General features: G+C 36.4%; 1 protein-coding gene across 1 annotated transcript in view; it reads left to right on the top strand.

Moving 5' to 3' along the window:
* twsg1a (twisted gastrulation BMP signaling modulator 1a) overlaps window positions 1–10581 on the top strand; it is a 46325-nt gene extending 35744 nt beyond the window's left edge. The window contains exons 4-5 of the mRNA XM_056445822.1: window positions 6406–6651; window positions 10217–10581. Of these exons, the coding sequence (XP_056301797.1) occupies window positions 6406–6651; window positions 10217–10398 (428 nt within the window). The 3' untranslated portion in view covers window positions 10399–10581. The remainder of the gene's footprint in view (window positions 1–6405; window positions 6652–10216) is intronic.
* Window positions 10582–12762: the final 2181 nt, after the last annotated feature.

Consider the following 12762-nt stretch of genomic DNA (forward strand, 5'->3'; position numbering starts at 1 on the left):
TATTTGTTAGTTTTATAGTTGTTCTGAGTACCTGGCACAGGTAATCAATCAGTTATTCTTTGATGTTTTTAAAACTGTTTATATTTTTCCAAACCAATGAGATCATTCTAAAGCACACACAAATAATGCACGAGTGGTGTTCATCTGTAGTTTACAGAATGTTTATATAACTTTGTTAACCATAACAAAACCAAGATGCCAAAGATGCGTCATCATAATCATTCCTATGACTATACAGCGCATGATGCATCAGTTCTCATGAAAGGCAGAGGCGGTGGAGATTGTTGTGTTCAAACGCAGCTTTATTAGCTGAGAGACAGAAGTGTGTGTTGTTCCTGAAGGCCTGAATCTGCCTAATCAGAAGCAGCTGTTCTGGCAGTCGATCAGCAGATAATGGGAAACACACGCTCTGCAGATCTGCTCTTTATTAAAGCTCCATCTATTAGCTGATGAACAGAGCTTTATCTCTGCTGCTGACAGTCCTGCTCTGAACATCTTCAACATCTTCTACTGTGGTCCCGTTTGCTTGTTAAGGCTGTCATCGGCAGAAAGACTCTTGGGGGCTGTTCACACACAAAGCGGTTTTTCTGAGCCCGCTACTTTTCTATCGTTTTTCAATGTGAACGTGCACTGAACGGACGAGTCCGACCATTACGCTCTCCACTCGTGTCTTGTGAAGCACCAGATTTTTTATATGCCATATAAGTTGAAGAACTGTTTTGTGCGGTGGACCAATCAGAAGAGCTCAGAGGCGGGGCAACTTTCGTGAGCTTCTGTTTACAGTAGAAAGTTTGCATGACAACTGTTTTATTTACCGTTATATCATGGCGGAGGTGCTCATTGTGGCTTTGTCCAGAATATCCTGAGTTATATATTGTATCTTCCAGTGTTTTCCTATTTCTGATGGTGTTCATTATGGTCGTTATTACATCACGTTTATAATATCACTTCATGTGGACCTCGTCTGAAGCTGCGGTCACACTGGAGTTTGTGTGTGTGAAATTCTGTTGTACGGCGCTGCGAAAATGGGTGGGATTAAACAGGATGTTTAGACATAAAAAAAGCGAGCGATTGCTCCATATTTTAAATTTCTGTCCAGAGAGGTCGTGTTTTGATCCTCGATTGGTCTCACGCAGTCATGTGATGCGATTTCGCTGGTCAAAGTTCACCAAGCTTGAACTTTGCACCGCAGCGACCTACGAAACGTGACGCATGACCTTGCGTTTACGGTCTGACGCATTCCCGTGCGTATGAATGGAAGTTTATGGGGACGAAAGCCCAATGTGACTGCAGCTTTACTCAGTGCTTTATTAACATTTACATTCAGTCATTTAGCAGACGCTTTTATCCAAAGCGACTTACAAATGAGGACAAGGAAGCAATTTACACAACTATAAGAGCAGCAGTGAGTAAGTGCTATAGACAAGTTTCAGGTGTGTGAAGTCTAAGAAGCTAAGCATTAGTAATGTTTTTTTTTTTTTTTTTTTTTTTTTGAGAGAGAGAGAGAGAGAGAGTACAGTTAGTGGTATAGCCAGAGAGGCAGTTGCAGATTAGGAAGGAAAGTGGAGACTAAACAGTTGAGTTTTAGTCGTTTCTTGAAGACAGCAAGTGACTCTGCTGTTCTGATGTAGTTAGGGAGTTCATTCCACCAACTGGGCAGATTGAATGCGAGAGTTCGGGAAAGTGATTTCTTCCCTCTTAGGGGTGGAACCACGAGGCGACGTTCATTCACAGAACGCAAGTTTCTGGAGGGCACATAAATCTGCAGAAGTGAGAGCAGATAAGGAGGAGCAAAGGCAGAGGTCGCTTTGTAAGCAAACATCAGAGCTTTGTATTTGATGCGGGCAGCAACTGGCAGCCAGTGCAAACGGGTGAGTAGCGGAGTGACATGTGCTCTTTTGGGTTCCTCAAACACCACTCGTGCTGCTGCGTTCTGAAGCAGCTGAAGAGGTTTGATAGAGTTAGCTGGAAGCCCGGCTAGTAGAGAGTTGCAATAATCCAGTTTGGAGAGAACAAGAGCTTAAACAATGAGTTGAGCTGCATGGTCAGATAGGAAGGGTCGGACCTTTCTGATGTTGTAGAGTGCGAATCTGCAAGATCGAGCAGTTCTAGAAATGTGGTCAGAGAAGTTCAGTTGGTCATCAATCGTTACTCCAAGGCTTTTTACCATTTTGGATGCAGTAATGGTTGCCCCATCCATCTGGATTGATAAGTTATGGTGTAGAGTCGGGTTGGCAGAAACTTAAGCATTTCCGTTTTAGCGAGGTTAAGCTGAAGATGATGATCTTTCATCCAGTGTGAAATGTCTGACAGGCAGGCTGAGATGCGAGCGTCATGTCTTGTGTTTTTAGTTCAGTGTAATTGAGTCTTTAGGCTGCTTGTCCACAAAAGTGTTTTTGTGCTGTATAAACACAAACATTGTTCTAAAACCGCTCAGAAATTCTTTTCAATTTGTTGACAGGTGCATGGCATTGTGTCCTGCCCCTCCTCATCTGTGATTGAAGGCTAGCTTAAAAGTAACACTGATGGGTTTTTTTTTACATTTATATATTTTTTTCTACTTGCAGCATATCAGCAATCAGCGATGACCATAAAATGCTGCAGATGCTCAAAAAACATGGAGCTACTATTGACCTTATTCTTTAATGCGGAAGTGCGCTCGTTTTTGCGATTGTTTTAGAACTTCCGATTCAGCTCCCTGTGGGAGAAATGACTGGGATTAATAAACCGCAGAAAACAGTCAAACTATTCGCTCTACAAACAAGTGTTTGCATGATTATACAAACAAAGTAGAATAATATAATAAGAAAATGTCAGTTTGCAACATCAAGCAGCATAACGAGCTGTTTTTAACGTCTAAAAATGAATGGAAGTGAATTGAGACTGGAAGTCTCGAGCTAAAAAGATTCAAATGGCTGCGCCCACTCGTACGTGAAAAATAAGGTGAATTGACGACAACTGAAAATAAATTCTCTGCTCGAGGAAAAAACTCTTAGGTAGACTCGCAACCTAAATTCGAGACTCTCAACTCTTAATCTGTCTCATGACAATTTGAGTCCCCTTGGAATCAGCTCTCCATAGGACCACAAGTAAATCCTATTAGTTAGCTGGAGTTTTAATGTCACCATAAAATGAAAGTTACATTTGTAATTTTTTTTCCTCTGTTGTGACGTACATCCACCTGAAATGGTCCTTAAATGAGAAATAAATGTTGGGCGGTGCTTGATTTTGTCCTTTGGGAACCAATTGGATTGTTGGAAGAAGTTGGTAACAAAATGAAGGAAGATTGAGGAATGGATTCATTCAGAGCAGAAAGGTGACACCCTGATGGGCCTGCCCTAAAGCAGTGGTTCTCAAACTGGGGGTCGCAGAATAATTTCAAGGGGTTGCGAAAGGGATTTAAAAATTGTGTAATTTTCAGTGATTATAATAAATATTTTTCAGTATTACAAGTGAAAGCTAATATTTTCAGATTTTTAAAAATATATTACTGATAAATTCATTAAGTATTTAGGACACATCCAGGCATTATGCATCTTTGTACTTGAAACGCAGCGCTCAGGAACAGTTTAAAACTTGTCATGTTATCTTGCCGCAGTAAACAAGGCCCGCAATGCTTGTCTCGCCTTTGCGCTCTGCTTATTGGCCCACTGCTCTAAGAACTGAACACGAATGGATTGGTTAAAATCAGCTGTCAATCCCTCAGTCAGCGCCTCCTGTCTTCAGATGACAGGAGCTACAACCGCGAAAATGTAAAGCGCTGTAGATGAGAATGAAAACAACACTGACAGATTTAGTCTTAGAAACACCTAAAGCTACAAATAATGGCACATCTGATTACTGATCATGTGGTGAATGTTAATCCACCATCTACACTTATTGAAGAGTGGACAAGACTTCCATTGGCTTCAAGTCCGCTATGAAAATAACTAGCATTCACTGTGAAGTCTGTGGGATGGAATTTCCAGGTAACTGTTTGCCACATCTACACATTTTAAGCACGAGAGGTTCTGTTTAATCCTTCATTTAATCGCCAGATACTGTCAGCCGTACAAGTGGCAGCTATATGTAGAAGTTAACACCACGTTCACCATCGCAAAAGGGCTTGCACTGACCAAGATTAAACTAATATTGCAGCTCATGAAAAGAGCGGTATTGCTATTAAAATGACGTATGCAAATAATAAGGTATATGACAAAAGCATCTGTGCAATATCAGACAGCAGGCGTGAGAACACAGCACAGTTATTGTTAACAGATTCATTAATGAATTCATGTCAAGCAGTGTGTGCAGGGCCGGTGAGCGGTCCGTGTATCTTTTGGTCACTTAATAAATTTTAAAAATGTATTTTCTTGTGATAACGGGATTTCATTGAGACATATTTTCCTCACGCATGCATATGTATTTTTTGCTTGTTAGTTTTGATTATTGTTGATTTCAAATGCAATAAATCTGTTTATAAAACTTGTAGCAACATAGCGATAATTGGTGGGAGCCACTAAATTTTGGCAGGTGCGCCTACATTTTTTAAGTTAGGAGCACCAGTACTACCAAGCAGAAATGTTCATTTCGAGCCCTGTAATGTATAGTAAATATTGTGAACAGCTTAGAAGAAGTTATTTTTATTGTTTGGATATGCTTTAGTAATGGGGGCTTGCGAGTTCTTGACGATCTTACATTGGGGGTCGCAGGTTTAAAAGTTTGAGAACCACTGCCCTAAAGGACTGATAAATATATATATATATATATTCATTCATTTTCCTTTGGCTTAGTCTCTTTATTCATCAGAGGTCATCACAGCGGAATGAACCGCCAACTTATCGAGCATATGTTTTACTCAGCGGATGCCCTTCCAGCTGCAACCCAGTACTGGGAAACACCCATGCACACTTGCATGTACACACACATACATTCATTCATTCATTTTCTTTTCGGCTTAGTCCCTTTATTAATCAGGGGTCGCCACAGCGGAACCGCCAACTTATCCAGCAAATGCTTTACACAGCGGATGACCTTCCAGCTGCAACCCTTAACTGGGAAACACCATACCCTCTCATTCATTCACTCTCATACACTACGGCCCATTCAGTTTATTCAGTTCACCTATAGCGCATGTGTTTGGACTGTGGGGGTAACCGGAGCACCCGGAGGAAACCCACGCCAACACGGGGAGAACATGCTAACTCCACACAGAAATGCCAACTGGCCCAGCGGGGACGCGAAGTAGCAACCTTCTTGCTGCTAACCACTGAGCCACGGTGTCGTCCCATATATATATATATAATTGTATAATTGGCTGCACGGTGGCGCATTGGGTAGCATGATCGACTTACAGTTAGAAGTTTGCTGGTTCGAGCCTCGACTGGGTCTGTTGGCCGTAGTGTGTGTGTTTGAATCAGAGTGTATGGATATTTCCCAGTGATGGGAAGGGCATCCGCTGCGTAAAACATATGCTGGTTAAGTTGTGGCGACCCCAGATTAATAAAGGGACTAAGCCGAAAGAAAATGAATGAATGAATATAGAATTTTTTTTATTATTACAATAATTTTATTCATGAATTTCACTCATTCAAGAATGTAGCAGAAGCATGGAGCATGATAAATAATGACTGTGATTAAATATAATAATGTAGGTAATGATAATAAAGGTCATGCATATTTGTTTTTTTAATCATTTGTTACTATTTTACTTATTAAAAAAATACAGAGACAACAACAGGAAGAAGAAGAAGAATAGATCATTTAAGAATAATTAAAGCAAAACACAACAAAAAATAGTCAAGCTTTACACCAGTACAATATTGTGCACTTTCACAAACAGAAAATGTCAAATTAAAAAAATGCTTGCTCTGTTATACATTCATTTATTTCTTTTCTTTTCGGCTTAGTCCCTTTGTTAATCAGGGGTCGCCACAGCAGAATGAACCACCAACTTATCCAGCATATGTGACGCAGCGTTCCAGCTGCCACCCAGTACTGGGAAACATCCATACATTCATCCGTCCATTCATTCTCACACTCATACACGGACAATTGAGTTTAATCAGTTCACCTGTACCACATGTCTTTGGACTTGTGGGGGAAAACAGAGCACCCGAAAGGGAAACCTACGCGAACACATGGAGAACATGCAAACTCCACACAGAAATGCCAACTGACCCAGCTGAGGCTCAAACCATCAACCTTCTTGCTGTGAGCTGGTTGTGCTACCCACTGCGCCACCGTGACACCCTCTGTTAAACATTATTTGGGGAATAATTGAAAAAGAACAAAACATACACAGGAGGGCGAATCAGTGTATCATGACTTCAGTTGTATTTTAGAGCAGCAATCACAATACCATTTTTATCCAAGATTATCATACTGTCAGAATCTTATACCGGCTCTGTGTTTTCTGTCTGACAGGGATGTGTAACCCCAGGAGCTACAACGACAGTCCTGCCACATCCAAAAGCACAGTGGAGGAGCTTTATCGGCCGATCCCATCGCTCTTCCGAGCTCTGACAGAAGGAGACGCTCCCATCAACATGATGGTGGTGTCGTTCCCTGTTGCTGAAGAACTGTCCCATCATGAAAACCTGGTGTCCTTTCTGGAGACCCTCGACAGCCAGAGCCACAACATCTCTCTGCCCACCAGCAGCGCACAGGATGGTGAGAATCAACATAGAATAGGATAGAATAGAATAGAATAGAATAGAATAGAATAGAATAGAATAGAATAGAATAGAATAGAATAGAATAGAACCGAATAGAATAGAATAGAATAGAACAGAACAGAATAGAACAGAATAGAATAGTATAGAATAGAATAGAATAGAATAGAATAGAATAGAATAGAACCGAATAGAATAGAATAGAATAGAACAGAACAGAATAGAACAGAATAGAATAGTATAGAATAGAATAGAATAGAATAGAATAGAATAGAATAGAATAGAATAGAATAGAATAGAATAGAACCGAATAGAATAGAATAGAACCGAATAGAATAGAATAGAATAGAATAGAATAGAATAGAATAGAACAGAATAGAATAGAATAGAATAGAATAGAACAGAATAGAATAGAATAGAACAGTATAGAATAGAATAGAATAGAATAGAATAGAATAGAATAGAATAGAATAGAACAGAATAGAATAGAATAGAATAGAATAGAATAGAATAGAATAGAATAGAATAGAATAGAATAGAACCGAATAGAATAGAATAGAATAGAACAGAACAGAATAGAACAGAATAGAATAGTATAGAATAGAATAGAATAGAATAGAATAGAATAGAATAGAATAGAATAGAATAGAACCGAATAGAATAGAATAGAACCGAATAGAATAGAATAGAATAGAATAGAATAGAATAGAACAGAATAGAATAGAATAGAATAGAATAGAACAGAATAGAATAGAATAGAACAGTATAGAATAGAATAGAATAGAATAGAATAGAATAGAATAGAATAGAATAGAATAGAACAGAATAGAATAGAATAGAACAGTATAGAACAGAATAGAATAGTATAGAATATAATAGAATAGAATAGAACAGAACAGAACAGAATAGTATAGAATAGTATAGAATAGAATAGAATAGAATAGAATAGAACCGAATAGAATAGAATAGAATAGAACAGTATAGAACAGAATAGAATAGAACAGAATAGAATAGAATAGAACAGTATAGAACAGAATAGAATAGAACAGAATAGAATAGAACAGAACAGAACAGAACAGAATAGAATAGTATAGAATAGAATAGAATAGAATAGAATAGAACAGAACAGAACAGAACAGAATAGAATAGTATAGAATAGAATAGAATAGAATAGAATAGAATAGAATAGAACCGAACAGAACAGAACAGAACAGAATTGTCACTGCACAATGTACAGTCATACAATCATACAATGTGCATTATATACTTGTGCGATGAGATTAAGAGCATCTCACTACTCGAACATGTGCGAACATGTTAATATATTTCTACAATTCAGATCACAGTAAACAACAAGTTACAGTAAAAATAACTGTAGACCATTAATAACATTGCAAAATAGGGGATGAGAGGGGGGGTAGGGTGAGGTGAAGTAAACAGTTCTGAGGTTAAACGAGAGATACAGTTGAAGTTGAATTATTAGCCCCCTGTTTATTATTTCCCCAATTTCTGTTTAACGGTGAGAAGATTTTTGTCAACAGATTTCTAAACATAATAGTTTTAATAACTGATTTATTTTATCTTTGCCATGATGACAGTAAATAATATTTGACTAGATATTTTTCAAGACACTTCTATACAGCTTAAAGTGACATTTAAAGGCGTAACTAGGTTAATTAGGTTAGCTAGGCAGGTTAGGTTAATCAAGCAAGTTATTGTATAACAATGGTTTGTTCTGTAGACTATCGAAAAAAAAATTAGCTTAAAGGGGCTAATAATTTTGACTTTAAAATGGTTCATAGAAAATTAAAAACTGCTTTTATTCTGGCTGAAATAAAACAAATAAGACTTTTTCCAGAAGAAAAAATATTATCAGACATACTGTGAAAATTTCCTTGCTCTGTTAAACAACTTTTGGGAAATATTTAAAAAACAAAGAAAAATCCAAAGGGGGGCTAATAATTCTGACTTCAACAGTACATATTATTGTTTTAAAAAAAATGCTTGTTTCATATACAGATGAGGACATTTTTAATTCTTTATCTGTATAGTGCTTTTCACAATAATTAATATTTCAAATTTTTTTGCAAGTATAGAAGCATTAAAGTGCATTTTAAAGGCTTAACTAGGTTAATTAGGCTAACTAAGCATGTTATGTTAATTAAATGATCAGACAACAGTGGTTTGTTCTGTAGCCAATCCCCTGTTCAAAGAAATGTTCATTTTTGGTTGAGCTCTCACTTTAAGAACAATGAAGACATTTTTGAGATACAAAATACTCTTAATGTTTAAGTTAATAAATGTGAGTTTAGATGATCAGATAATTTTTAGGGGTGAACTGGCCCTTTTATGCTGCGTAAACACCAGATGCGGATGAAATGTCAAGCGCAAGTGATTTACATGTTAAGTCAATGATTCGCGCAAATGAAGCGAGTTGAGCGTTTTGTGCGTTTGACGTGCTTAACGTGTGAATCGCTCGAGTTGAAATATCTGAACTTCAGCAGACACTTGCGCCACGTTAACTAATCAGAAGCTTTCTCTTGTAGGGGCGTCATTATGACGTTGTTCAGTTTTGGGTGAGCTGACACTTTAAGAACAATTTTAGGGAAAAGATATGAAAAATACACTATATATTTAAGTTATAACATAAATGTGTGTTCAGATAATCAGATAATTTTTTGGGGCGAGCTGGCCCTTTCAGAACAATCTTAGGGAATAAAAAAAAAAGATTTGTTATAAAAGTTTAGAGCTATGTAAATAAATAGTGGGGAAATGTTCATTTTTGGGTGAACTGGCCCTTTAAGAACAATAAAAGTTTAGAACTGCTTAAATAAATAGTGGGGAAATGTTCATTTTTGGGTGAACTGGCCCTTTAAGAACAATAAAAGTTTAGAACTGCTTAAATAAATAGTGGGCAAATGTTCATTTTTGGGTGAACTGGCCCTTTAAGAACAATAAAAGTTTAAAACTGCTTAAATAAATAGTGGGGAAATGTTCATTTTTGGGTGAACTGGCCCTTTAAGAACAATAAAAGTTTAAAACTGCTTAAATAAATAGTGGGGAAATGTTCATTTTTGGGTGAACTGGCCCTTTAAGAACAATAAAAGTTTAAAACTGCTTAAATAAATAGTGGGGAAATGTTCAGTTTTGGGTGAACTGGCCCTTTAAGAACAATAAAAGTTTAGAACTGCTTAAATAAATAGTGGGGAAATGTTCAGTTTTGGGTGAACTGGCCCTTTAAGAACAATAAAAGTTTAAAACTGCTTAAATAAATAGTGGGGAAATGTTAATTTTTGGGTGAACTGGCCCTTTAAGAACAATAAAAGTTTAAAACTGCTTAAATAAATAGTGGGGAAATTTTTCATTTTTGGGTGAACTGGCCCTTTAAGAACAATAAAAGTTTAGAACTGCTTAAATAAATAGTGGGGAAATGTTCATTTTTGGGTAAACTGGCCCTTTAAGAACACTGCAAAGTACTCTTAATGTTTAAGTTATAAAATAAAACGCATCCCCTGCTGTGCATGTGCTCATATGGTGTGTGTGTGTGTTTCCTCATTCCTCAGATGCCTTGTGTACGGTGGTCTACTTTGATGACTGTGTGTCCATCCGGCAGTGTAAGCAGTATTGCGAGTCTATGGGCGGATCAAAGTACCGCTGGTTTCATAACGCCTGCTGCGAGTGCATCGGGCCCGAGTGTCTGGACTACGGCAGCAAAACCGTCAAGTGCATGAACTGCCTGATCTGAGACGCCACGAAAACATTCTCTTTTACATCACCTTTCATCTATAGTTCACGCAAAACTGACAGTTACGTCTTAATTTAATCACCTTTCACTTTTCTTTTTACTGTTATACACAAAAGAAGATGTTTTAAAGTATATATAGTATTTGTTTTTCTTATTATGAAAGTCAGTGGTTACAGGTTTTCAGCATTCTTCAAAATATTTTCTTTAGTGTTCAAAAGAAGAAAGATAAAAAAGAAGATATTTTGAAGAATGTTGGAAACCTGTGACCATTGACTTCCATAGTATTTGTTTTTCTTATTATGAAAGTCAATGGTTACAGGTTTTCAACATTCTTCAAAATATCTTCTTTAGCGTTCAAAAAAAGAAAGACAAAAAAAGAAGATTTTTTTTGAAGAATGTTGGAAACCTGTAACCATTGACTTTCATAATAAGAAAAACAAATACTAAGGAAGTCAATGGTCACAGGTTTCCAACATGCATTAAAATATCTTCTTTAGCGTTCAACAGAAGAAAGACACAAAAGAAGATATTTTGAAGAATGTTGGAAACCTGTAACCATTGACTTCCATAGTATTTTTTTTTCTTATTATGAAAGTCAATGGTTACAGGTTTTCAACATTCTTCAAAATATCTTCTTTAGCGTTCAAAAGAAGAAAAACAAAAAAAGAAGATATTTTGAAGAATGTTGGAAACCTGTAACCATTGACTTCCATTGTATTTGTTTTTCCTACTATGGAAGTCAATGTTTACAGGTTTCCAACATGCATTAAAAAGGGTTCAACAGAAGAAAGACACAAAAGAAGATATTTTGAAGAAAGTTGGAAACCTGTAACCATTGACTTCCATAGTATTTGCTTTTCTTATTATAGAAGTCAGTGGTTACAGATAGAAAAGTTAAGATACTGGAACCACTTGAGGGCGGGTAAATTGTGAGTAAATTTTAATTTATGGGTAAACAAAGTCTTTAATCTTGTCTTGTGGAAAATTAGCTCACTCCAAAATGTAAATTTACACACTATTCACTCTCCCTCAAGTGTTTATAAATCTTTATGAGTGTCTTTCGTCTGTTGAACACTAAAGAAGATATTTTGAAGAATGTTGGAAACCTGTAACCATTGACTTTCATAGTATTTGTTTTTCTCATGATAAAAGTCAATGGTTTCAGGCTTTCAACATTCTTCAATATATCTTCTTTAGCGTTCAACAAAAGAAAAACACACAAGGAGGCTATTTCGACGAAAGTTGGAAACCTGTAACCATTGACTTCCATAGTATTTGTTTTTCTTATTATGGAAGTCAATGGTTACCGTTTTTCAGCATTTTTAAAAATATCTTCTATTGTGTTCAACTGAAGTTTTAGAACCACTTGAGGGAGAGTAAATAATGAGTAAATTTTAATTTTGGGGTGAACTATCCCTTTAATCTTGTCTTGGAAAATAAGGTTAAAGAGATAGTTTATCCCAAATTGAAAATTTACTCACGATTTACTCCCCCTCAAGTGGTTAAATCGTTATGAGTGTCTTTCTTCTGTTGAACACTAAATAAGATATTTTGAAGAATGTTGGAGACCTGTACCCATTGACTTCCATAGTATTTGTTTTTCTCATGATGAAAGTCAATCGTTACAGGTTTACAACATTCTTCAAAATATCTTCTTTACTGTTCAACAGAAGAAAGACACAAAAGAAGATATTTTGAAGAATGTTAGAAACCTGTAACCATTGACTTCCATTGTATTTGTTTTTTTATTATAGAAGTCAATGGTTACAGATAGAAAATATAAGATAGTCATAAAGGTTTGGAAGCAATTGAGAGAGAGTAAATTGTGAGTAAATAAAATTTTTTGGGTGAACTATCCCAAAATGAACATTTACTCACTATTTACTCTCCCTCAAGTAAACACACATCTTTATGAGTGTCTTTCTTCTGCTGAACACTAAAGAAGATAATTTGAAGAATGTTGGAAATCTGTAACCATCGACTTTCACAGTATTTGTTTTTCCTACAATGGAAGTCCATGGTTACAGGCTTCCAACATGCTTTAAAATATCTTCTTTAGCGTTCAACAGAAAAAAGACACAAAAGAAGATATTTTGAAGAATGTTGGAAACCTGTAACCATCGACTTCCATAGTATTTGTTTTTCTTATTATGGAAGTCAATGGTTATCAGTTTTCAGCATTCTTCAAAATATCTTCTTTAGCCTTCAACAGAAAAAAGACACAAAAGAAGATATTTTGAAGAATGTTTGAAACCTGTAACCATTGACTTCTATAGTATTTGCTTTTCTTATTATGGAAGTCAATGGTTGTCAGTTTTCAGCATTCTTCAAAATATCTTCTTTAGCGTTCAACAGAAAAAAGAC

The sequence above is a fragment of the Danio aesculapii genome, chromosome 2 (genome assembly GCF_903798145.1).
Source record: "Danio aesculapii chromosome 2, fDanAes4.1, whole genome shotgun sequence".
NCBI classification, from domain to species: Eukaryota; Metazoa; Chordata; class Actinopteri; order Cypriniformes; family Danionidae; genus Danio; species Danio aesculapii.